This window comes from Podarcis melisellensis, assembly GCF_964234715.1.
Source record: "Podarcis melisellensis genome assembly, chromosome: 8".
Lineage (NCBI taxonomy): Eukaryota > Metazoa > Chordata > Lepidosauria > Squamata > Lacertidae > Podarcis > Podarcis melisellensis.
The window spans coordinates 59,136,332-59,162,730 of record NC_138540.1 but is presented as its reverse complement, the minus strand read 5'-3'; the positions used below and the strand labels follow the sequence as shown (position 1 = coordinate 59,162,730).

Sequence of the window (26,399 nt, the reverse complement as noted above, 5' to 3'; positions counted from 1 at the left end):
CGTGTCAGGCAGTTCTGCGAATTACAGGATCATCTAATGAAATGTTCCCTCACAAAAGAAGATTCCTACACATGTGAAAACTAGGATATCAGGGTCCTTTATCACAGACTTCAAGGCTGTTTCAGCGGCGGCCAAGCTATGCCCAGAACTCAGACCCAGCATCCCCTGCCAATGCCATGGCTGAGGCCTAGCATAGATGGAGTAAGCAGAACTGTTATTCCAGAAACTGGACGATGGGATTGAGGCCTGGCTGGCATGAACAAAGCCTGGCTAAGGTGGTCCTGCCCTTGGAGGCTGCGCTGCGCAAGAGGATTCCCTGCAACCCAGAAGAGGAAATGCAACTTGATCGCTGGATTTCCAAAAAAGGGGTTTTCCCCTTCCTCTTCTGCTTGGGCTCCAGTTTCCTTTTACTGGGTTTTCCCTTCAGTTGCTCAGCTGTTTTACTGAAAACTGCCCCAGTTCCAGCTTTTGCGGTTGCCTCCGGATGGGGGGTTGGGGGGGCTCCCTTTGGGGAATTCCCCCCACCCAGTTTCATTTTCATTACCAGATAACTTCAGAGGGTCCCAAATTGTGTAAATGCCAAAGGAAGAAGGATCTGCAGCATCAGGCTCCCTGCAAAGCTGCCTGGAACTGCACTTTCGGTGCTAAGGACATCTGCTGCCGAGGAAAGGAGGAGTCTTCCACTTTCTTAGCAGTGCACCAATCCAGGCAGGGGCCAAAGGGAAAGATGAGCAAGTGTTGGGGAAGATGAAAGGAGTCCCAGTGTGAGGAGCTGGAAAGGGCAGCCAGGGAGCCAAGGAGTTCAAGTGTAACCTTCCCCAACCTGGTGCCCTCCAGATGTTTCAGACTACTCCCATCAGCCCCACCCAGCATTGCTGGGTTGTTGCCACAAAGATCTGCAGGGCATCAAGTTGGGGAAGGTTGAGGTGGTGGTTGCAGAGCTTTGGGATGGTGGGGACCCCAGCAGAGGGCAAATAATTAAGTGTTGAGTGCTCATAATGAGATACAGGGCCAAGCACAGGCCTAGAGTGCCACCAGACTCAATATTTTGTCCATACTGGAACATTTAGGTTTGTGCAATTAGGATGGGTTAAAACATCCTGTTGACTTGGCAAAACAAAGACACACACACACACAAAAGACTTTTTGCAGTTTGGAAAGTGATGGGGAAACACATGGGATGAACAAATCATAGAATTGTAGAGTTGGAAGGGACCCCAGGGGTCATCTCGTCCAACCACCTACAATGCAGGAATCCTGCTCACAGCCGTCCTTCGGGGGCCTCGAACCACCAACCTTCCGTTAACAGCCAGATGCAACGACCCATTGTGCCACGCCCATCGAATGGGGAGAAGTGTAAACTCCCCACAGGCAAATCAAGATGAATGCTCATTGTCATATAGGTAACTGCCCCATAAACAAATCAGAATGGATGCTCAATAGAGACTGGGCATGTAAACTTTGTGCAATGCAAATCAGGACAAGCACTCAATAAGCAGGTTGTCTGGAGAAGCCACCACCCAAGATTCCCCTTACTCCTTTTTATATAGTAACTTGTCAAAAAAAGAGGCCATCTACTGCCTTTTAGCCCACATATTTTCTCAGGAGTGCAGTACACATAGCTTCATGTTTATACTTCCCTATCTGTCCAATAATAATGTGAACAGCAGTGGCACACTTTCATTTGCAGATGTATTGTTATTCTTAGCCCAACCTTCTCCACGTTCCATATTAAGATTTCAGCAAGTCTTCAAAATATTTTAAGCCAATTTGAGATGGTGACTCCGGAGAGATGTGGCCGTTGCCTTTTATTCTCCATTTCTAGAACAGTAGTTGTGCAAGGGACTCTCTCTCCTCCCCCCCCCCATTTCCCTGGACTTACAGCAGGGATGGGGACAACCCATGTCCCTCCAGTCATTTGCTTGACTCCCATCAGCCCCCCCTGAATCCAAACAATTCAGGGTGACTGCAAGATGGATGCTCATTGTCATGCAATGCTCCTGCAAACGAATCAGAATAAATGCTCAATAAAGACTGGGCGTTGTCATCTTCCCATGGAGAGGGCACTGCTGGAGAAGTAAATGGGGCATCTTTGGCTGCCAGCCATCTGCTGGGGTCCCTCTAATCCCGTGGATTAGTGGCTGAATGGCAGGTGCAAGTTTGCTGCAGGTAATCAGAGGGAGGTTATGGACCTCAAAGTGCAGCCAATTACTGCTAATCCTGCACCTGTGCCCAACCTGGGGTGGCTAGGAGCCAGCCTGCATGCATCTGAGAGTAGGGAGAGACAGGCACCTGGCTGTGGAAGGAGGGGACTGCAGGGAAGGAGGGACCAGGAGACACCCCCTCGCACGTTCTTTGAGCAGTGGGAAAGGTGTTGGGGTGGTCCGGCAAGGTCAGTTTTCTCAGCTGCACAAGCAACCCAAGCAATGCTTTTTAGGCAGAGCATGGATCTTCTGGGAAATCTCTGGGTGATTTGAAATAGATTGGTAAGAATTTCTGGCAGCAGTGCTAGGAACAAAATCCCCCCTCCACTGCGTGCCAAAGCTGCTGAAATCAAGAAAGCAGAACCAGGAGTGGGCTTTGAACTCCATTCAGTTCTGGGATGATTTCTGGGCTCAGAATTCTTTAATGCTGAGTGTGTTACATGTATTGCACCAAGGATCCAGTTGGTGGATCTTCTAAGTAAAAAACACAGGAGATCCGACAAGCCTGAATTGACCTTGGGAAAGGAATCTGGAGCATACTTCTGAAGTCTCATCATCACTTGGGGCAGAAAAGTAATAATACTTGGCATTATAGCACATTTTGAGTGTTCAAAGCACTTAGCCTACATTATCTCACAACAGCCCTATAAGGTAGTAATTATTATTATTTTTATTATTACTACTACAGAATTAATCATCATCATATTGCTGCTGGGAGGCTGAGGTTGAGAAATCAGGGCCTGGCCTAAGGATACCCATTGAGTTCATAGCTGTGAGATTTCAGCCACAAACTTCTTGGTTCAGAGGAATAGAATCTGGGGATGAATGAATCAGCTGTGCTAGTTTAGTGGGGAGAATTATCAGCGGCTACTAGTCACAGTGGCTCTTTGGCATCTTCAGGTATAGAGAGTGTTGCCAGGTCAAGAGCATTCCAGATCCAAAGATTTCAGGGCCCAGATCTGACCTGACACGAAAGGGGCAGTCCCTGGTGATGTCATTAGGGCATCTCCTGGTGAAGTCATGTGGCAGGACCTGGAGAAGAAGTTTAACTGGAAGAGAGGAGTGGGGGAGAGAAGACCTCCCCCCACCATGCACTCACTGTATGGAACAATTTGCAGCCAGGGACTTCCCAATCAGAAGGTCGGCAGTTCGAATCCCTGTGATGGAGTGAGCTCCCGTTGCTCGGTCCCAGCTCCTGCCCACCTAGCAGTTCAAAAGCACATCAAAGTACAAGTAGATAAATAGGTACCGCTCCAGCGGGAAGGTAAACGGCGTTTCTGTGCGCTGCTCTGGTTTGCCAGAAGCGGCTTAGTCATGCTGGCCACATGACCCGGAAGCTGTATGCCGACTCCCTCGGCCAATAAAGCGAGATGAGCGCTGCAACCCCAGAGTCGGCCACGACTGGACCTAATGGTCAGGGGTCCCTTTATCTTTTACATTCTGGGCTGAAGCTTGCAATCTGCATGCCTGGGCCTTATTAGTAAGTTTTTTAAAAAATATGATTAAAGGCACTCTCACCCACCATTCAAGCCCTCAACCTGCCACCTGGACAGGCCAGGCAAACCAGGAGACTGCAGGCCAGACCTAAGGTCAGGCAACCCTTGGTGCCTGAACACAGGTTGCTGAGGTCTGGAGCAACAGCAGAGGAGGGCTGTGTCCCCTGGAACTTCTCCTTGCTCAGAGAAAGAGTGAACTTAGCTATATCCGCACCTGAGAGCCAGTGTGGTGTAGTGGTTAAGAGCGGTAGTCTCGTAATCTGGGGAACCGGGTTCGTGTCTCCGCTTCTCCACATGCAGCTGCTGGGTGACCTTGGGCTAGTCACACTTCTTTGAAGTCTCTCAGCCCCACTCACCTCACAGAGTGTTTGTTGTGGGGGAGGAAGGGAAAGGAGAATATTAGCCGCTTTGAGACTCCTTAAAGGGAGTGAAAGGTGGGATATCAAATCCAAACTCTCCTTCTTCTTCTTCTGATGGTGATACACACCATTCACTTCTCAGGACTTCTCTGCCTTCAGAGCTGGGTAGATTCCTCTCTCCTGGCTGTGGGGCCTGAGACCTGAGGGAGTATAGCCTTTCAAACAACACGAGGCCAGACCCCAGAGGCAGCGGCTATTCTTGAAGTCCTATCCAGTGCATTTAAAGATAGGTTACAACCTGGACTTGGGAGTCATTGAAGGATAGGAGGTTTGGTTGTCTCTTAAGAACCACCAGCAGATAAGCAGGAAAATGATGTTTCCTGAAACAGCCCTCTTTGTGGTGAATTATATCCTTGCTCGGTATGTATACTTGCTATACTTATCATTGGGGCAGAGGGAGGGTGGCTGGACAAACACCCACCAATCAGAATGGGGCGGGACAGACTCCACAAAACACCCTTGCTGGAGTCTTTTGCCTTGGACCTACTGGAAATTGCCAGAAAAAGTCCCTGACCAGCCTTTTTCTTTCTCCTAAGCCTATTATGAATTTTTAGCTGTACCTACAATCACCACCAGTTGTTTTGGACTACTGTTTTGCTTAGGGATGGTGGGAGTTGCATGTAGCCCAAAGCTTTTGGGGGGAGCCAGGTTAGGGAGGTCTTAGGTGGAGAAAATAAACAAGGTCCCTGCTGCAGGCACAGCAAAACATGGGGGGGGGGGCTAAGCTGAGACTTAATACAGGAGAAGGCAGAAGTGCCTTTGCTTAGTAGAACAGCCATATTCAGTCAGAGGCTGGATATTCAGACTGTTTGAGAAGAGTTAACAGCAGCCCAATGTTTTGGCCCAGCCTTGCATGGGAAGCCCACCCTTCCCTGTTAACTTAAAAAGAAAAGAAAAACAGATGATAACGAACATGGATGGTTACTGGCCGTGATGGCTGTGCTCTGCCTTCACAACTGGAGAAAGCAAGGCTTCTGAATACTAGCCACTGGAAACCACAGGAAGGGTGAATACTTTAGTGCTTGAATTCCCACAGGCATCTGGTTGGCCACTGTGAGAACAGGAAGCAGGGCTAAACGGGCCATTGGTCTGATCCAGCTGTCTTTTCTTAGGTTCTTATGTTTAACATCTTATTCCAATAGGCCTCCAGGGTATGTGGAAGCAGTTCCACTCTGGTCAAATTCTCTCTTGGACTTGTGGCTGACTGTGCATCTTTACATCTGCGCTATTTTGATTTTAAATTATTGCCATTATTTTAAAACCTGTATTTCTAGCATCTTTGCTAACCCACCACCTTGGGGGCTGTTCCAGCCACCACTATCCACCTGCCCCCAAAAGTTGTCTTTATACATTTTCAAGGATAAAAACAAATAAGTTACAGAATCCGGAGCATTGTAGTGAATTTCTAAAATGAGAGGTACCAGGGCATCTTTGGAGAGAAGGCTTTCCCAGGAGTGGAGGAAGGTGTGTGTGGTGGGAGTGGTCCGCCCAGGGTGTCACCACTGAGGGGGGTGACAAAATGTTGGGGGCCACTCACCGTGGGGCCTGCAGCATGCCCGAGCCATGCGTCTCTCCTAGGAGTGACGCGGTGGCTTGAGCGCCCGCAGGCTCCACACTGCCCCAAATGGTACGCCCGCTATCTCCCCCTCAGCTGTGTGGTGGCTGAGTGGAAGGAGGCAGGCAGACTCCTCAGAGGTCCCACAGAGTGTCCTGCCCCGGCTGGCCTTGCCCCCACAGTCAGCTGGGCCCGCCCCCATGGACGGCTGGCCCCGCCCCTGGACGCAGGACACACGCGCCACCCCATGCGCCCGATCGGCTTGATCTTCCGCTGGCCTTTCCCCCTTGTTCTGGGCTGGCTGTAGTAATTTAGTGGGCCAGGCAGTCTGTGTATAAGTAGGGACTGTTGGCAAGGTTGCCGTTTTACAGAGGTCAGTCTGCTATTTTAAAGTCTCCCCTGTTTGAAGGATGAACCAAGTCCAGTTTAAAGAGAAAGACCTATAAGAAGGGAGAGCAGGAGAGGCCTTGAAGGTCACCCAGGCACAGCCTTCCCCACTCTGGGGAGATGTATGCTATTCTTGTTTAAATGACATTATTTCATTTCCTCCCTTAAACTAATGTGTATTTGCCACCTTGGGCAGGCACAATATTCTTTTGACAAAAATATTTCTAGCAATGAGACCGGTGTATAGTCAGAGGGACCAGATTTCCCCATTGCTGCTGCTGCCACCACCCTGTCCTCCCTTACATACAAGACCTGTCCTTGGAGCACTGTGGTCGTTGCACATGATGCCTCTGTGACAGTTTCATTGTGTGTGAAGTCTGGTGGCCAAGCGCCCTACTTTACAGAGAACAGTCATAAAATCATAGAGTTGGAAGGGACCCGGAGGATCATCTAATTCTAATCCAACTCCGGCAAGAACAGGAATATGCAGCCGTCTCATATGGAGATCAAACTTGCAATGTTGACATCATCAGCACCATGCTTTAACCAAGTGAACTATCTAGTCCTCTGTATTTGAAAGAGTTCCGGGTTTGATGGGCTGTCTGGTTTAACAAGAGAGAATGAATTGGGAAAAAAATGTTTAGAAGTACTTAAAAAAAAACACACCTCTAGAGTCCTTTTTGTTGGGGATAATTCAGATGGAAATTCCCAGGTGTCAAAAAAGGTTATTTATGCATGCCACCATTGCAGCCCATTTTTGTTAGCCCAAAAATGGAAAACGAGCGAGGTCACAATGAAAGAAGAATGGCATCTTAAACTGACAGAATATGCGCAGCTTCCAGACCTAATATCTAGAATAAGAGAACAAGAAAAACACACATTTAAAGAAGATTGGGAAATGTTTATTGAATATATGGGGGGAAATGTGTACACTTGAAAACATTTGCAGCATTAAGATAAATTCAACAGTGTAAACAAGTTTTGTTGGATGTAATAATGGAATACTGAATGGTTTGGTTTATGTAAAATATGCAGGGATTTATGATATGCAAAATGAACCATGGAAAGAGAAGAAGGGAAGGCACTGACATTTTAAGGTTGTTTAAATGAATATTATAAAGTGTAAAACAGAAAATGTAATAAAAATTATGTATAAAAATAAGAGAGAGAGAGAAAAGCTTAAGAAACGAGAGAAGGAGGAGGACTGCCCATCCCCATGGAGTCACACCTGGGCAACAGACTGAGCAAGGAAGCACACAGCTCACTTGGCCACAGTCTCCAGGCTTGGTCCAGTTCATTGAAATTAATGAACAGGACCAAGCCTGGCCCATTAATTTCAACAGGAGTACTCAGAGTAAAGCTAAGCCGGATGCAACCCTGTATTCTATGTAAGTGTTAGCAATTTAATTAATGCCTCTCGGCAACGTCTAACTGAAGAAAGCATTTGGCCTCTTCTGAGTCTCTCTCCCGCTCTTGTTGCTGCAGGAGGCCACGGGCGCCTTCTCCTCGCCGGGTCATAGTGGAGATGCCCTGGAAGAGGCTGGTCAGCCTGCACCCTGCTCACTACTCCAGCCACCGCGGCCTGCAGGATTACTGGATCAGCCCCCAGAGGCGCTACCCAGCTGGCAGCGCGTGGCACACCCCCACCAAGCGGCTCTTGATCCTCCCTGGGAACACTGGCGTTTCAGAAGTGGAGTCCGTTCACACGCCAAATGCGGGCCAATACAGGCACAAGCTCATGTGAGTATGGAGCACAGGGGAGCATTGTATCTTAGCGCTTAGCCACCAGTCTGCATCATTCATTCCCATCGGGGTTAGATTTCTCCCGGGATGAGTTTGGTGGCTTTCAAGTTGCCCACTTGTTGAAATGACTCCTCCTGTATCACTTGCTCTGGGAAACAGTCGAAGGGGGCAAGCGGCTAGCCCAGCGCTCCATAACCTGGCACCCTCCAGATGTTTAGGACTACAACTCCCACCAGCCCCAGCCAATTGCAGTTGGCTGTTGTGCTCCAAAACATCTGGAGGGCGCTAGGTTAGGGAAGTCTGTGCTGGTCAAATAATTCCCTTCCGATCCTGTTTAGTACTGTGGTCTCCCCGCTATCAACACACAAGAGAGATAAACGTGCACACATATCCCACCCCCCCAAAATGCTACCCCTTAAGAGATGAAATGCAACAAGCAGGATGAGAGGTTGTGTTTGTGACAGAGCAGGAAAGGGATACAAAAAACTATCTTTTCTGAGTATTTAAAAGCCAAGCTGGACAGGACTTGAGGGAAGGCTTTTTCAGATACAAACAGTGCCACAGCAAAAAGACAGATATGCTCCCCACCCCTACTCCAACACACCGTTTTTGTGGGGTTCTGACTCCTGGCAATCACTCCATTGCAAGAAATAAACCCATCCCTCTCTCCTTGCCTGTTTTAATGCCAGCCACCCCACTAAAGTGTTAATTAGCTCTTAGCAGTTGCTGGGTAACCGCATCCTGCCTTCCATGGTCTTTAAGCCAATGAGTGTTTGTCCTGGTGATGTCATGCTCTTAGCTCGTGTGTCATTGGCCAGAGCAAGGCTTGCCTTTTAATATTCTGCCAGAATGGTTACCTGGGAGAGGTTTTGTCTTTGCTGGACTGATCCTGTTGCCTCCAGATTGGAGGAGGAGGTGTTGCATCTCTGTGTCCTCCCATGGGAAAGAACTGAAACCTTCTGAAAGAAGAGCACATATAGGAGTCGGTCCAGACATACGTGCCCACAAGCAAACAGAGATATTAGTAAAGCACAGCCAGTCTTCAAAGGAGAGATTGCATTGCACTGTGCTTTGTACATTTCCTGGCCCCTGGCTGAGGTTTCAGCCTGAAGTACTGAATGGACTCTGTCTTTCATGGGGGTGTTTCACTGTGGAAAGGAGATAATCAGAGATCATTCTGGAGGATCAGATGTATTCTCCTCCTCTCTTCCCATGAAAATGCGTGCAGGAGAAAACAAGGAATTAAAACATTGAATTGTGCTGTAAATGTGCGCCTCACATTGCATCTTAGCATCAGTCATCCAGAGATTTAGCATTTTACAAACAAGCAAACAGAAATGTCACTCCCAGGGCTCAGAAGGGCTCCTCAAATTATGGATTGACAGATCTGTATTTCAGGTAAATAGAAGTGGGAGCCAAGCTTAATTGGCAGATCAAGCAATGGAAGTCTGAATCCACTGGTCTCTGGGAGCCAATTTCAGTAGGTGGCACTGGGGGTTATAGGCACCCTTGTTCACCATCCAAAAGTATTCAGAATGGCCTTTTCTTCTAGAACAATCAGCCATGACTTTATTCAACATTCTTTCCACATTTCAAAAAAGACATGATGTGTTGATCATGTGCAAAATGACCTTTAAATTGATTGATCAAACAATTAGAAACCTGATGCTTAATCAACAGGAAATGCTTTTTAAACCAGCCTGTCAGAATATATTGAAATGAGTTTGTACCTTGCCTTCAAAGTCTGCCTGGCGTGTCTGTTCCCATCCCACCTAATTCCCCCCCCTTATTTCCCCATTCTTATCCTCGCCTTTCTTTCATTTATTTTTATTTTCATTTTTTCACCCAGGAGAGTGAGAGGTGCTTGTCCCCTTACATGAGTATGAGGGCCAGTGTGAGGAGGTATTGGGGTTTGTTTGATCCCTTTGCCACCAGAACTCAAAAATGACAGGAAAGAAAATGAGCTAATAAGAAAGCCCCCATTGACAGGTGGCCAGCCCGACTGCTGGTTGGCAGGGCTGTGGAGCCCAAGGGAAAAGCCAGGTGGGCCCCTCTACCTTCTCAGCCCTCTCCTCTGGTCTTTCTAAGTGCTTTTCTGCCCCTTCTTGCTCTGGCCTTCAGTCCATACTACCACACCCTCCCTTGCCCAGCTCGTTTGCTGCTCTCTTATTTTTTGGGTCTCCCCCTTTTTCTGCTATTTCCTACTCTAATCTGTCTTCCCGCCCCCCATAACAGGAGCCTTGGCCTCTTCCTGCTGCTGCTGCTGCTGCTGTTGCTGCTGCTGCTTTCATGCTTCCTGGCCCCAGATGAGCTCCTCTGCTGTCTCCATCTGTCCCGCCTTTCATGGAGACTTGAGAAGCTGCCAGGTCCAGAAAGAGGATGGGGTAGAGTAGGAGTGAGAGAAAGCTGAAGAGAGGTACCCAGAGAGCCTGGTGGCCCAGTCACTGTGGAGCACACCATTGGGCAGCCCAGAGGAGGCAGGAGGCAAGAACCTCTGGGTGGGAGGTGGAACAACTTGACGCAAGGCACGCCACCTGCCAGGATTTTTTCCTGGGTGCCTCTTCCTAACACTGCTTGCAAAAAAACTGGCTCCCCATTCATAGAGCCATAGAATTGTGGAGTTGGAAGGGACCACCAGAGTCATTAGTCAACCCCTGCAATGCAGGAATGTTTTGCCCAATGTGGGGCTCAAACCCAGGTTGAGTTGCATACTCTGCCACAGGAGAACACCCCCACGAGGCTGTGCCTCAAAGTAGCCACTGTGGAGGTGGTGGCAGTGGGGTTAAGATTGTCACGTCAGGAGCATCCTAGATCCTGAGCTGTTAGGGCCCATACCTGAGACCTGGGGGCATGGATGGCATTAAGCATGACACATCAAAACAAACAACAAATACAAAATGTGACAAATGAGTAAATATGTCACCAGTTGGAAATTAAGGGGTGTTCCCAAGTTCAGCTGAAGTGAAGGGATCATTCCTTCTCACCTACTTAGGGAGTCTAGGTAAGGAGGGTGTTCTTGCCCACTTGGAGATTAAAGACCTCCCTTTGCCACCAGGTGGTTGGGAGGCAAACCTGGAGGCTTAGGGATATGCGTACCTCTGTGTCCCCCCAGAAGAAAAGGCACTGATCCTAGGAGTATAGCAACCTGGGGAAGGGGTGCCATGTGGACTTGCTGCCTTATAAAATCATGGAATCACAGAATTGTAGAATTGGAAGGGACTCAGAGGGTCATTGAGTTCATCCCCTGCAATTTAGGAGTTTCAACTTGATCAGATGGCAATCCAACCTCTGCCTAAAAACCTCCAAGAAAACCCACCCCCTTCCAAGGGAATCCATTCCAATGTCAAACAGCTCTTGCTTTCAGGAAGTTTTCCCATAAGTTTAGTCAGAATCTCCTTTCTTGTAACTTGAAGCCCCTGGTTCGTGTCCTGCCCTCCAGAGCAGGACAAAACAAGCTTGCTCCATCTGAAAGCCCTTTAGATATGTGAAGATGGCTGTCGTATTTTCCATCCTAAACATACCCAGCTCCTTCAACCGTTCCTCATAAGGCTAGCTTTCCAGACCCTTGATCATCTTGGTCGCCCTCCTCTGCACACCTTCCAACTTGTCAATATACTTCTTAAATTGTGATGCCCAGACCTGGGCACAGCACTCTACGTGTGGTCTAACCAAGGCAGAATAGAGTGGAACTATTACTTCCCTTGATCTGGACACTATACGCCTTGATACAGCCTAGAAATAGCATTAACTTTTTTTACTGCTGCATTACACTGTGGACTCATATTAAGCTTGTGGTTAAGCAGATGTAGCACAAAGGAATCATCATAGAATTGTAGGGTTGGAAGGGACCCTGAGGATCATCTGGTCCAACCCCCTGCAATGCGGGAATATGCAGCTGTCCCATACGGGAACCAAACCTGTAACCTTGGTGCTGTCAGCACCACACTCTAACCAACTGAGCTATCTAGGAAGGTTTACCAAGAACAGTGGCTGGCCAGGTGAGTCCTGTGGAAGCTCGCAAGGAGGGAAGAAGGCGAAAGTGTCTATGGCTTTTCTCCAGCATCTAGTCCTCAAAGGTATAGTGCTGCAGCACTTGGAGGTACCACTTAATTGCTATGGCTGATGGTAAACCTCACGAGGTCGCCAAAAATCCCTTTTCAGGGCCAAATAGGCCTCAGGGGGCTCCTGCTAGCCAACTCGGAGCTGCTAGCTCCCTGCCGATTCAGCAGGATGCAGACAGAGCATGTGGAGTCAAGCTCCTGAGGCAGGTAAAATGACATTAATTGGAGAATTTTCTCTTTCTTGATGGGGAGGCCCCCAAGTCTGGGCCAGCAGGAAGACTAACAGCAGCTTTATGAAGGAGCGAGGCAGGTGGTCCCTCCAGGTTAGAAGGAAGGGAGCAGATCAAAGCGGGAGATGTGAACAGCCACCTGCCCTTTGAAATAGCAGCAGCAGGCAGTGAGGAGGGGGGCACTGGGAGGGGAGACCACATAGCACAGCAAGGGCTGAGAAGGGAGAGCTGCTCCTTCTTTTCAGCATTCCACAGGCAGAGAGTCTCTTGCCTGGCCAGTGATCGAGGGGGAACTTCCCTCAGGGGATCCGATTCATCTGTCTCTCGTTCTTCTGCCATTCATGCTGCCCAAAGGTACTGCTTGCCACTTGGAAAAGTGGCAGCATTTGGGACTTTTTAGTTTAGAGAAAATGCAAGTAAGAGGTGGCATGGTAGAAGTTTATAAAATTATGCATGTCACACGGAGAGAAAAGTTTTTTCCCCTTCCACATAACACCAGAATTCACGGACATCCAATGAAATTCACACTCGGCATTTCTAGGTGTACACTTTAAAAAGAGGCCCTGGGAGCCCCTGAAAAATGTGCAAAAGGCCTGACATCTAAAGGTGAAAATGGGCTTTGCAGGTTGTGCGGAGATGTACATTTGTACGCTAAGATCTGGAGCGTGCCTGGCAGCGCTGGACCGCAATAAAAGCCGGCTGCATATTTTTAGCCTGGTCCTTCAGCGCCAGGCCCATGCGCACCTGCTTCGCTCCATCAAACTCGGCAAGCCGTGCAGTGCCATGTGCCTTGGGACACGGAGCACACAGGGAAGAGACACCGGGCTCTTCAGCCTGGGAAGAGAACAGGCATAGCCACAGCAGCCGCTGCCATTTCCACCACAAAGCGACGCAAGAGCAAACAGATCGCCTGCGAGAGCAGATGGCTCTTTACCGAATTACCGCACCAGGCGTGGCTCAAGGAGAGCAGATGGACTTGAGGGGGAGACTCATAAACAGAGAGGGAACTTCGCTAAGCCAGCTCCTGACGCTTCCTATAAATACTTAACAACCTCCAAGCTTTCTCCTGTTATGAAACTGAATTCGTTAAACTGCCTTCAGCTCCCGTGAGAGAAAGGGAGGGAAGCCCATCCAGCAACCAAGAAGCAGCTCTTCTGTTTCTTCCTCGGGTGAACAGCTCTGTGATTCATCCTGGTCCGAGACCGAAACCCATTAGTTTAAAAGCACCTGCTTGCAATTTGGGGGGCACCATTTCAGTAGGAAAGGAAGCAAAGAGATTTCAAGATGGGTGGGAGATAGGTTCACAACAAGCTTTATCTTTAAGGCAGGTATGGGGAAATGCAGGACTGGGGATCACATGTGACCCTCCAGGCTTCTCTATCTGGCCCTTGGCACTCTTCCCAGGTCCTGCTCTGCACCCTCCTCAAGTAGCTTTGCCTGGCTGGAATGTGTCCTTCAACTCTGATCATGCCCTTTGCTTGCCTAGATATCACGGCAACATCAGTGTACAAGCCACTTGCTTTTGCATGGTTGGAATGCAGTACTGTACAAAAGTTAAGAGTCACATCCGTTTTCCTGCCAATGTTTCCCTCTGGCCCCGCTTACCACTGTCACGTGACCCCCAGGAAATTTGGTCCTCAGGTTCCCCGTTTCTGTGGGAAAGGCAGGCTCATGGACATACTCAGTTAAAATTGCAAGAGCCAAGCCCCAGGCAATCCTGTCTGGGGTGACTTGTGTGATGGCCGATTCATGCAAGCAACCATTTAACCCTGCAGTTATTTCAAGGGATGAGCACAAAGGGGTGCCCCAGTCCAAAGTCCATTTTGGATCTAAGGGGCAGTTCATGCACACAAACAATTTTAGGAAGGACACACTTTATCTCCATGTGATCAGTGTCCCTGAGGAATACAACCACATGAAGAAATTCTTGTGCAAATTGACCACTTATCTACGGACAGCTGCAGCCATGGCAGTGATCCCAAGCAAGTTTGGGAAGAAAGAAGAAAAAGAAGAAGAGTTTGGATTTTATATCCCGCTTTATCACTACCCTAGGGAGTCTAAAGCGGCTAACATTCTCCTTTCCCTTCCTCCCCCGCAACAAACACTCTGTGAGGTGAGTGGGGCTGAGAGACTTCAGAGAAGTGTGACTAGCGCAAGGTCAAGCAGCAGCTGCATGTGGAGGAGTGGAGACGCGAACCCGGTTCCCCAGATTACGAGGCTATCTCTCTTAACCACTACACCACACTGGCTCTCTAAATGCTCATTTGGGTAGTTGAGACTTAACCGTGTGTTGGTTTAAGCACAAACCAAATTAAGAGGCCATCAGTGTGTCATGAAAAGGCAGCCTTTGTGCCATTCTGTCCAGTTCTGGATTCCCAGCAACAGCCATTCAAAGGTGGCTTCATTCTCACCACTTGTGGGTCTCGGTGTTAATTGCTTGGGCCTCACCCGTCTTCTCTTGCGCTTGCGTAATCCATTCTATTCCTGGCTGAAGACTGAACCTTGTAACCTACATTACTAGTCACTTTCTCCAGAATACGTGATTACTCAGTCTTCACTCAAATAATTAAATTACTCAGGCACACCACTGACTTTGAGTATCAAAACACCCTCAAAAGGACAGGCAGAAAATAAGCGGAGCTCATATAGCAGCTCTGGTGCTCAACCAGCGGGGGGTGGGAGAATAACTGGTTCAGCTTTATTCCTTAACAGAATAATTTGAGGCTATTTTTTCTTTTCCCATTTCCCTCCTGCACCAGGGACACCTTCCTTTCCACCATCTCCTCTCTCACAATATTGCAATATTATAACACATTCTATTCATCCTACAATGCTGTTTCACTTTGCCAAATATACTCGGCTGTCAGGTGCCCATAGCCAGGGGTCAGCAAACTTTTTCAGCAGGGGGCCGGTCCACTGTCCCTCAGACCTTGTGGGGGGCCGGACTATATTTTGAAAAAAAGAATGAACGAATTCCTATGCCCACAAATAACCCAGAGATGCATTTTAAATAAAAGGACACATTCTACTCATGTAAAAACACACTGATTCCCAGACCGTCCGCAGGCTGGATTTAGAAGGCGATTGGGCCGGTTCCGGCCCCCCAGGCCTTAGTTTGCCTACCCATGGCCCAGCTTAGGCTTCCTCAACCTCAGCCCTTCAGATGTTTTGAGACTACAGTTCCCATCATCCCTGACCACTGGTCCCACTAGCTAGGGATCATGAGAGTTGTAGGCCAAAAACATCTGGAGGGCCGAGGTTGAGGAAGCCTGGCCCAGCTTATCAGCTCTGCTTGGGGCTGGTTTAATTCACTTGATTTCTGTTGCTAGAAGGTATCCAAAGCTTATATGGGGGTGTGTGTCCCAAATCAGGATCATTCACCACACACACCATGCATAGTCCCTCTTATCCTCAAATTTCTGTTTAATTACCTCAGCCTTATGGATAAGGTTGTCAACATTTCTACTGGACTCTGCTCCTGGACCTTTTACAGTCGCTGGAGTTTTTCACAGCATGGATACAAGCCCTGGCCAAGGCACTAGGAGCAGGACAGGACAGTCTCTCCCCGTCTTTTGGCAACCTAGGCCTGATCTAGGATGATATCTCTTTTGCAGATGGACGAAGCGCTGGCAGCACCTGAACCATTATTACCTGGGCAAGAGAGAACGCCACTTCCTGTAGCTGAACTTCTGAACTCTGGCCCCAGGGCCATGCACTCAGAGGTAAGTAGCGAAGGGCTCCAAATTCAATTATAACACACACCAGGGAACAGATGGTGCCAGAGAAATCTCTGGTGTAAATTGCCTGGGAGAACTAGGAGGTCAAAGGGGACAGAGCCACCTCTTACACCTGCTGGCTGCTGTGAAGGTGGAAAGGGGCCCTTCCTTTGTATATGAACATTCAAGAATATGCACAGACTTACCTAACTACTTAAAACATTTACGTTCTGCTCCATAATTACAGGAATTAATGAGGCAGATAACAGAAAGATGTAAAACCACAATAACATTTTGATTCAAACCATTAAAACAACCTCAAAAAAAACAACCCACACAAGCAATATCTATATATGTATATATATATGAATGAAAGTGAGAGAGCTGGCATTTGTAACTTTTGTGAATCTGCCAGGGCAAAGAGCCCTCTTCCCTTTTGTGAAATCACGTCCCATCCCCCCCCCCCAGCCGTGGTTTATAGAACAGTATGAAGGATGAGTTTTGCACATTTCCTTTTTAAAGTTCCTCTACCTTTTTGGCCCTAATCAAGCACTGAAAAGAAGATCGGATTTACAGTATTCTGTCTTTGTGATGCTGAGCAAAGCATCTGGTGAGGAGAGTTTTCCCAGGCTAAGTTGTATGAAACACAAGGGGGCATTCTGGAGTTTGCAGGGTGAGTCTCTTCGTGGACCCTTCAGGGAAGGCATGCTTTGCAACAGGCCAGATATTTGTCACACACACACCCTTCCTGGTATCCAACCCCAAATTATGCACATCCGCTCCACTATTGGTTCATATTTCAGAAGATTTGGCAACAAAGATTGGCAGGCTTTTTATTTACTTTTTAAACAAAATTTACACACCCACTTGGTTGTTCAAAACAAACACAACTCAAAGTGGTTTACGAAAATAATAAAACAGTTAAAATCAGCTAATTAAAACATTCAGAAACATTTTTAAATACCTTCTTTGCTCTTCTCTCTCAGTCTCTTTTGTTCTCAAACCAAACCTGCAGTTCCTTAAACCTTTTCCTACAATTCTGTGCATATTCTAAAACACTCCCAGAGAGAGAGAGAGAGAGAGAGAGAGAGAGAGAGAGAGAGAGAGAGAGAGTATACTTTCTTTTTTTTCTTTTTTTAATGCCCTTTCAAGGCAGCTCATAATAGTTTCAGAATACAAAAACAAACACCTATACATAAAAAAGTAAAACTAAAACAGGAGCATAAACATCACCGTCCAACCCCAACCCCTGCCCCCAGTCTCCTCCTCCTTAAGCAACCCTGGAGCAATCCAGGGAGTCCCTCGCAGGTCATCGCCATGCCATGCGCCATGCGCCAGCAGCTGTTAGGCCCTGCATGCTTACTGTCGCAGCTTATGAATGGCTGCATTATGCTCAGCCGGACCTCCTTCTCCTCCCCCTCCCCTCTCCCCACCAACACCACTTTTGCCACACTGTTATTTTACACTTGTGCCACCCACCATCGCTATGTTTGATCGTTCCTCCCTTGCAGCTGCACCTGCTGGGAGCTGGTGGAGGGAGGGAGCAAAGGCAGAGCAGGTGCGGCGGGCTTTGCTGCTCTCTCACACAGATGCACAGGCCTGGCGGAGAGGAGAGAGAGGCCTGGGCCTCAGCTTCCACGCTGGCTAACAGACAGCAGGCTGAAAGGCATGTTTGCCCTCCCTGTGGCTGGTGGGAGAGGTCCACGACACAGAAGCAGAGCCCTGCCAGATCAGACCAGCCACCGAGACACCCCATGTGCTAGCAGCTGTCGCTCACATGCCCCCCTCGAGAAGTCCCCCGAAGCAGTGCATGAAAGTATCGGCCTACTGCAGGAGTGGGTTACCTCAGGCCTGATGGAGATAGGGACACAGGCAGGGAACATGCCCCCCCCCCCCGGTCCCAGGTAGGACTGGGAGAGACCTCTTCCTGAAATCCTGAAGAGCTGCTGCCAGTCCGTGTAGGCAGAACAGAGCTAGGTAGAACAGAATCCCAGAAGAGTTGGAAGCGGCCACAGGGATCATCTCATCCAACCCACAACCCTGAGGTTAAGAGTCTCATGGTCTACCAGCTGAGCTATCCCAGGAACTCAGTTTGAGAAAGATTGCTATGATCCCATGTTCTCTCTTTCTTGCCCTCTGGAGACTGCAAAGGCCGCACCTCCTTTCCCTAGGCCACACCCCTCACTGGTGTCACCAACCCCTAATCCAAACAGCCGCTCCAGGAGGATACCATGGTCAATGGTGCAGAAAGCCTCTGAGAAGTTGAGAAGAATTAACAGGGACACATTTCACCTCTCTCTTTCTGACAGAGGTCGTCGTAAGGGCAATCAAATCAGTTTCTGTGCCCAAACCAGCCTAAACCCTGATTGAAATGGATCTAGAAAATCAGTTTCCTCCAATCAGACCACCTGCTCAAGAACCTTGCCCAAGAAGGGGAGACTGGCAACTGGCTGGTAGTTACTTAGATTTTCCAAATCCAGGAAAACCCACAGACCACTTCCACTTCCTTGACTCATAAGATTCCATTCAGCACCATTTTGTCAGTATGATAATTTATTTTAGTTTAATTTTAAAATGGTTTTTTTTTGTTTGCCCTAAAGCATCTGTTCTGCACGCACACACATTAAGTATTCAAATATCCATGCAACAGCACTTAAAAGAAACATAAAAATTAAAAAATATTCTTAAAAACAGTGCCCCAAGGTTGACACTATTTTTGAAGCATGTCCCTCCCCCACTTTTAAAAATATCTGCTAATACCTCTGTGCCTACTTTTTAAAAAACAAACAAACAAACAAACCATGATTTTTTTGGGGGTGAAATAGTGCCTAAATAAAAAGGCACATGAGCACATATTTTAAATTGATATTAAAAAGTGGATCGCTCAGAATATTTCTTTTCCTGTCCATGCATCTATGCTCTTTTGACTGTTGTGAACAGAACATCCTTGTAGGCTTATGGGCAAGAACCCATGACCTGGTCGCTAGTTGGGAAAGGCCCAAAGCAAGTCTGCCTCTGTACCTCTGACTACTAGTTGCAGGGGATCACAGATGGGCAGAGTGGCTGCTGTGCTCATGTCTTGCTTGCCGGCATCCCATAAGCACTTAGTTGGCCCCTGTGAGAACAGGGTGCTGGACTAGATGGGCCCTTGGCCTGATACAGCAGGCTCATCTTATGTTATTATATATGCTCTTAAATGGCCTTCACTACCCACATCTTATATTAAGTGACAGCCTCCTGTCTGCCCTTGTGGAACTTGCCTTGGTCCACTGCCAGACCTCCAGCTTCATCCCCCACCCCCGCTAACCTGGAGCACATGCGTGGCTCAGAGAGATAAGGGCCTGCTGGCCTCCTGGCCCATTCCCCCTCATTACTTCCTCTTCCCCATCTCCGCTTGGATTCCCAGGCCTTCCTGCTGACCTTGGAATGTTTCAAGCTGCTTTCCTGACCTCAATCTGTCCCTCTTCCTTCCCCTCTCGTCAGTTTCCTGCCTGTGAGGGTCCTGTGCCAATGCAGCGCTTTGATTTATTCCCCACTTCCTTTGCCGCTGTCCTCATCCTAAAATCATTACACACCGCCAGCGCCTTTGGCGGGTATCCTCTCTCTGCCCTGCCCTCTCTCTCCTTTGGTCCTCCAGATTTTGGGAGAGAGTAAGGAATGGCTCTAGCAAACTGGTTACATCTGGGTGGGGGGGACAGGCTCCGTAGTGTAAACAACAGCAGTGAGGGAACTTGCTAGGAGGAAACTGGGCCTCCACTCTTCACATCCCATCACTCAGTTAACTTCCCTCTGTTGCTTTTGCCACATCGCCCTATACCTTTCAGAGTACTGCACACTTCTGTCAATTTAATTTAATGCCGTGACTTCCCCAAAGCTTCCTGGAGCTTGGAGCTTGGTGAGCTCACTGGGCTCTAATGGAGAATTCTCAGGGCAGAGGTCATGAGGTGATAATTTTGCAGCTGCTAATAAACTACATATTAACTTCATGTTTACTTGTTTAAGTAGCCTATTTTTAAAAATCTAATGCAGGGATGAGGATCCCGTGAGGACCCTCAGGTGCTGTTGGACTCCCAACTTCCACCCACCCCAGCAGTTGTTGTGATTCTGTCCTGCTTAGAATAGTAAGGCTAGATACACCCATATCTTTAAAGCACCTTTGAAGCACATTCGTACCCTCAAAGAATTCTGGGTACTGTCATTTACTCCTCACAGAGTTCCAACTCTCAGCAGCCTTAAGAAACGACAGTGCCCAGAATTCTTAGAGGAAAAGGATATGCTTCAAAAGGTCTTTAAAAGGCAATAGTGTGTGTGCAGCCGGGCTGGGAGGCCTGTGGTCCTGCAGATGCTGCTGAACTACTGCTCCAACCATTCCTGCTCATTGGCCATGCTGGCTGAGGCTGATGGGAATTAGTCCCAAGACACTTGAAAGGCACCACACTGAGGAAGGCTGCCTCAGTCACAACAACTCTGAACAAACTTGGTCATTGCTGTTTTGTTATAGACATGAGGAATGAAACCAGGGTTAGGGCTAGGGTTATTCCATGTATACTGTATAGTGGTACCTCGGGTTAAGAACTTAATTCGTTCTGGAGGTCCGTCCTTAACTTGAAACTGTTCTTAACCTGAGGTACCACTTTAGCTAATAGGGCCTCCCGCTGCTGCCACACCACTTATGCAAGATTTCTGTTCTCATCCTGAAGCAAAGTTCTTAACCCAAGGTACTATTTCTGGGTTAGTGGAGTCTGTAACCTGAAGCGTCTGTAACCTGAAGCATCTGTAACCCAAGGTACCACTGTATACTACTTCCCACGGAAAAGTTCTAGAGTGATTTACAAGCCAGTAAACAATAATGCAATTACCAAAGCATATTAAAAGCAGATAATATCATGTGCTGCCCAAATGCCCGCCCCCCCCCCCACAGTTGTATTTGCCTGGCACCGAAGGATGACCAGTTGGTGCCAAGAGAACATCCCCAAAGTGGAACAGTTTGTGGAATAGAGATGGTTGCTTGCTTAAGATCATCCAGGATGCTTATTATGACTCAGCTGGGGACTTCCCAAGTGTTTTTCTAATGTGTACAGAGAGTGGCTTCATCAGGCACTTTACACCATGCCTGTGTTTTTCCTAAGTTCAAAGTACATAATCCTCTTAAGCAGGAGAGAGCAGTGGCGGCGGGTGGAAGTTATCCCAGCTGGCATCTTCCGCTTGCCCGCTCAGGCCAGCAAGTGATCTGCAATGGCAAGGAGCAGCAGCGCTGTGCATCCTCCCTCCCTCTGGCATCACCAAGTTGCCCGCTGGGCAGGAGGGAAGCGTTAGAAGTAAAGGAGGCACTGCTTAGCCTGTTTCTCTATCAGGGTGAGGATGGAAGCAGGGAGGCATCCTCAGTGCAGCCTGGCACAGCACCAAGCAGGATGGATCCAGGAAGGAGCAGCCACTGCCTCACCTCCCCCTTCGCTCTGGGCAGCAGCTTCCACAACCACACTGAGCGGGAGACAGCACTGCCTGTGTTAGAGACCCTTGTGGCCCATAGTGCATGTGAACAAAGAGTCCAGTTTCTCTGCCCCGGAATCCACTCCTTGTTTTGACCCCGTCTTTCCTGACGGTTGTCCATCCAGTTCAGAGTGTGCCAATCTTGTTTTATTTACTGTGTCAACAGTTTCTCTCCCCTTTACACTAAGCAGGGACTAGGTGAGATGGCTTGGTGACTCAGAGGGTGACTCACCCCACAAGCTTGGGATGGCAAAATGCAGCCAGTGCAGACATGCCCCTCAGAAGCAGAGGCCAGCCCAGCTCTGTTCCTGGCTTCCGGTCAGGAAGGGGGACTCACGGGGCTGCAATGCTTGGCGCAACTGAGCTATGAGCGCATTTCTGGCTCAGCCATGCCAAAGCGCGTCAGCCCTGAGGAAAGCAGCTTCCGTTTCCTTCCTCAGCTTCCTCCGCCCCCGTCGGAAGCCACCAACCAGCCAGGCCCCTCTTCCTTGTTTGCTGGGAGAGAGCTTTCCTGTGCCCCCTTCTCCACCCAACAGCAGCTGTGGCCTCAAGACCACAAATGAATGAAAGGAAGTTGAAGTGGGCTGTGACCCCCCTAAAGGGAGGCTGAATGCTGAAGCAGAGGGGCCCCGAGGCCACTTCATAATAGTGATACAAATGTTGTCTAGAGCAGTGTTTCCCAACCTTGTGCCTCCAGCTGTTTTTGAACTACAATTCCCATCATCCCTGACCACTGGTCTTGCTAGCTAGGGATGATGGGAGTTGTAGGCCAAAAACATCTGGAGGCACAAGGTTGGGAAACACTGGTCTAGAGCAACATAAGAAAGTTCAGAAAGCTTCGCATGCATGGTTTCATTCATCATGAACGACCACCCTGCAAGGTAGGTCAGTATTACCCCCCATATTGCAGAAGTGCAGCTAAGAAAGAACTGGGTGAAAGATCACCTGCTGTGTTTGGGGCAGATGTGAGATTCAGGCCAGAGACCTCACAGTCTGTGGATCAGGATCTTAACAGCAATTCCTTCAAACCTAGTACAGGTAGGCTTTTTTTTGTCAATTTCCTGCCTTATGGGAACTAGCAATAAAGCAAAGGTACTCTACACATGCTCAGAGGTATCATTTGTGCTGTTTTCCTCAAGTCCCAGGGCTGGAACACTGTAAATGAAGCTTCCAAGTTCAGCAGCCAATGCCTTAAAAAAAAACACATAAGCAGTGACACCTGTGATTTCTGCATTGCAGGGGTGAATTAGATGACCCATTGGTATCCTTCCAATGCTATGATTCTATGATTTTATGGTTCTATGAAACAGGGACTCCTAGGCTCTCTAGTTAGTCTGTATTCTGATGTATTCTGGTCTCTCAAATAATAGCATGCTCTCTGTGCCACTGGTTGCTCATGCACAGGCTGCAGACAGGAGCTGCATATCCTGGCTCCTGCAGAGAAGCAAATATTTGCTCAAATCCTAGGTGATAAGCATTCCCCCCCCCCCAAAGCCTGCTTGCTGACACCCTGGCAAAGTACACAGCAGTATGGAGTGAACAGCATTATTCAGGACATGTGGAAAGTGTTAATGAATCCACCTTTAGGATACCTTATAAAACCCAGAGAACAAGTTTGGGAAATCATGAGATTGTAAGCCGATTTCAGTTTAACTTTGAGTCTTCTTGTTGCTCTTTCTATGTTTTCCAGCAGGGCTGGGGCAAGTAATTTTGCTGCCTAAGGTGGAACACCCAAACACTTCCCCATTGCCACCGCTTGTGAACCTGCAGCACAACTGATTGAGGAATTATTTTGTGCAAGCCCCATTTGAAAGCCTCTGAGCATGTACAGAGTTCACCTTCCTTTTTCACATGTTTAGAAATTGGGAACTTGGCAGCTTCAGGCTTCAGCTCCTCTCATTTTAGCCAGTAAGAACTGAATTGTGAGTTCAGTCTTAGAAGTGGGGCATGCATATATTTTGCCGTTCATAACAGCCAGAATCTGGCTTGAACTAAGGCAGGGTTAAATGCTGTGATCGCAAGGGTTGTGAACTGCCCTTCCAGCAGGAACTGCTACGTTTAGCGTGTGTGAGAGTGCACAGCCGCTGACGTAATGTCCTTCCTCCTCATCTGTGAGAAATGCTGTAAAATCCTGGATCAGGCACTTGAGGAGAAGGCGAGGCTCATGTAGCTTGTCCCCAGCCTGAAATTCTACCCTGCCTCTGGGGCACTGGCAGCTGCAGTGTGACTCCAGAGACTGACATTCCTAGCTGTGCCTGGGAGACCAAGCCTTGAAAAGAGCCAAGGATGCACTGAAAAGTGGAGGAGTGCATGGGAAAGCTGGGAGGGGATTATATGCATTGATCCCTATCAGCATAAACAAGCAGAGCTGGATGTCTGCTACACTGCTGCCAGAGAGCAACAACAACAAAGTACTAAAGGTGGCCTTGTGTGTAGAATCCAGCTTCATGAGAATCAAGTTTCTAGTCCTTATGCCTGCCACAGTACTTTTGAACGCTGCCTAAGGATATCCAAAGGAATCATCACATCCAGGAGGATTAGGGCACTGACCACAGCCACAAGCCAGAGAAGAGGAGATGTGTGGTGTCAGCCATAATAATGAGGAACAGCAGAGACCTTTGAGCCCCAGCATCTCCTGCGCTACCAACAAGAAGCCCTGTAATGGTGATAGTTATTAATCAGCATCGTATCCCGGGATTGGAGCTTGTTAAGGACTCCTGGTCTCTTTCCAAACACAGCACTTCTGTTAATAGGAACCAGCCGCTGGGTGTATTTGTGCGCATCGGTGTCTGCATTGATGCAGCTGCAAATGCATTCCTGAAACCCCCTCAAGATACACATGTTGCTTACATGCAAAGCCCCATACATACAAATGCACCAGTGGGCATTTGCAAAGGCACCTATTTCCAGAAAAGTGCAAAATTTTAAAAGGGCAGGAGTGCCTGGGCATTTAAAACACGTAGGCGCATCTACACACGAAAGGCCCCATAACCCCAGTGCTCTCCTAGTAGAGCCCCTCCCTCCCGCTCAGCACTGCCGGACCACATGTCCGCAGCACAAAGGAAATGTCTCAGGCCGTTCCAAGCAGAACAGCTGCCACTGGCTCACTCAATTCCCCATTCATCGGAGCCCCATCAGACAGAGGATGGGGGCTTAAAGGGACAGTGAGCTGTTTCTTTTGCAAGCCTGCTCTCTCTGCCTGGAGGAACCATCTTTGCATTCAGGTCTCTCCCTGATCCGGATTGGGCCAGGTACAAGAGAGCTTGAGGAAGGGCTTGGCAGCAGTGGATCAGACCATGAAGCCCACTTTAAAGGAGATTCTCCCAGGGATGGAGGAGGGAGGGGCTGAAGATAGGACCGTGTGGCCACTAAAGTGCACTTAATACAGATTCAAGCTATTTTGTGAAGGAAGTACTGTTCATACCTTCAAATTCTCTTTGAGTGAAGTTAAAATTTCAGCTGGCAAGACAAATAGAAGTTCCAGAGTTTTGTTCCTTTTTTTGTGTGTGTGTGTCATGATTTTCAAAGCAACCGTTGTCGTTTAAAGGCTTCAACTTTATGCCAAACCGGGGCGGATATGGGGGGAAATACTGGCACAGTTGGCAACAGTTGGAACTGACTTGGCTTTTTCCTTCTTTTTCCTGTTTCAGCTTCAAGGTGGACTCCAAAGGAGCCTGCAGTACCCATCTAATTTGCTTGCCTGGATTCTTTGGTAATTCCTTGGATTTCATGCTTCAACCTTTTCTGCTATGTACGATGCTTCTCATTTGATGCTGTTCTTTCTCCCTGGGCCCTGCCTGGCTCTGTGTTATTTGTAGCTCTAATAAAATGATTGGAACATCTTCACTTTTCCCCTCTGCTTCTTCTTTCCTACCTGGGAGCAGCCTGAGCAGTTAAACAAGAGCCAACTGCTAGAGCCTTGTGCTGACTGTACATTTAAAGCACTCTTATACCACTTTAGCAGGGACGAGGGTGGCACTGTGGGTTAAACCACAGAGCCTAGGACTTGCCAATCAGAAGGTCAGCAGTTCGATTCCCCGCGATGGGGTGAGATCCCATTGCTCGGTCCCTGCTCCTGCCAACCTAACAGTTTGAAAGCACGTCAAAGTGCAAATAGATAAATAGGTACCGCTTCGGTGGGAAAGTAAACGGCGTTTCTGTGCGCTGCTCTGGTTTGCCAGAAGTGGCTTAGTCATGCTGGCCACATGGCCCGGAAGCTGTAAGCTGGTTCCCTTGGCCAATAAAGTGAGATGAGCGCCGCAACCCCAGAGTCGGCCACGACTGGACCTAATGGTCAGGGGTCCCTTTACCCCTTTACCTTTACTACCACTTTAGCAGTTGGGGCTTCCCCCAAAGAATCCTGCAAACTGTAGTTTTTAAAGGGTGCAGATAGGTGTTAGAGAGTTCTTTGCAAACTACATCTCCCAGCATATGTCCATGAGTGGTCCTAGTCTCAAGGCAGAGTCAGCACAATGCCAGAGTCCAGCAAGACAAAGCACAGCACAAAGATCTGATGCTCAGATCCCCTACTCCATCCTGTAACAACATCTGTGGTACAGGCTGGTGAAAATTTCTACAGGCCAGTGGGTTTTGTATGCTGACTTGCAGGGCTTGCACAGTTGTGGTTGTGGTTTTCCACTGACAATGGCTAAAGGTGATCTTGTGAGGAGTTGAGGGGGACCCATAATTGGCCTTTTTTGCTATATAATTTCTTCTTATATACATAAAAAATAATGCTTTCATCACACAGCCCCCATTGGAGTGCCATATTAGAATCCTTAATTAGCCGGAAGCCAAGAGGAGGTGCGGTTGGCAAGCAACACTAGTAGTTTAATATTTGTATGCTGCTTTTTCAGCCAAGTTGAGCTCAAAGTGGCTCACAGAAATAGCAGAGCATTAAGAAATAACAGCAACACTTCCTAATATAAAAGAATTACACAATGAAGGTGCAATAAATGAATAGCTTAATGAATCCCTGGGTTACTCCCTGGAGCAGCCTAGAGCAGGCCTCCATTTCCTAGGAATCTCCCTTGTCTGGGCCAAGATGCATCATTTTGACCCCACCTTGCCTGCTGCAGGTGTTTTCTTTGCTTCCCAT

General features: G+C 48.3%; 1 protein-coding gene across 1 annotated transcript; it reads left to right on the top strand.

The window, feature by feature from the left end:
• Positions 1–4,349: 4,349 nt before the first annotated feature.
• LOC309376493 (uncharacterized protein) lies at positions 4,350–25,143 on the top strand. The gene is made up of 4 exons (XM_081922906.1): positions 4,350–4,479; positions 7,547–7,801; positions 15,710–15,817; positions 24,952–25,143. The coding sequence occupies exons 1-3, from the start codon at positions 4,430–4,432 to the stop codon at positions 15,774–15,776; spliced, it is 372 nt and encodes a 123-aa protein (XP_081779032.1). The 5' UTR covers positions 4,350–4,429; the 3' UTR covers positions 15,777–15,817; positions 24,952–25,143.
• Positions 25,144–26,399: the final 1,256 nt, after the last annotated feature.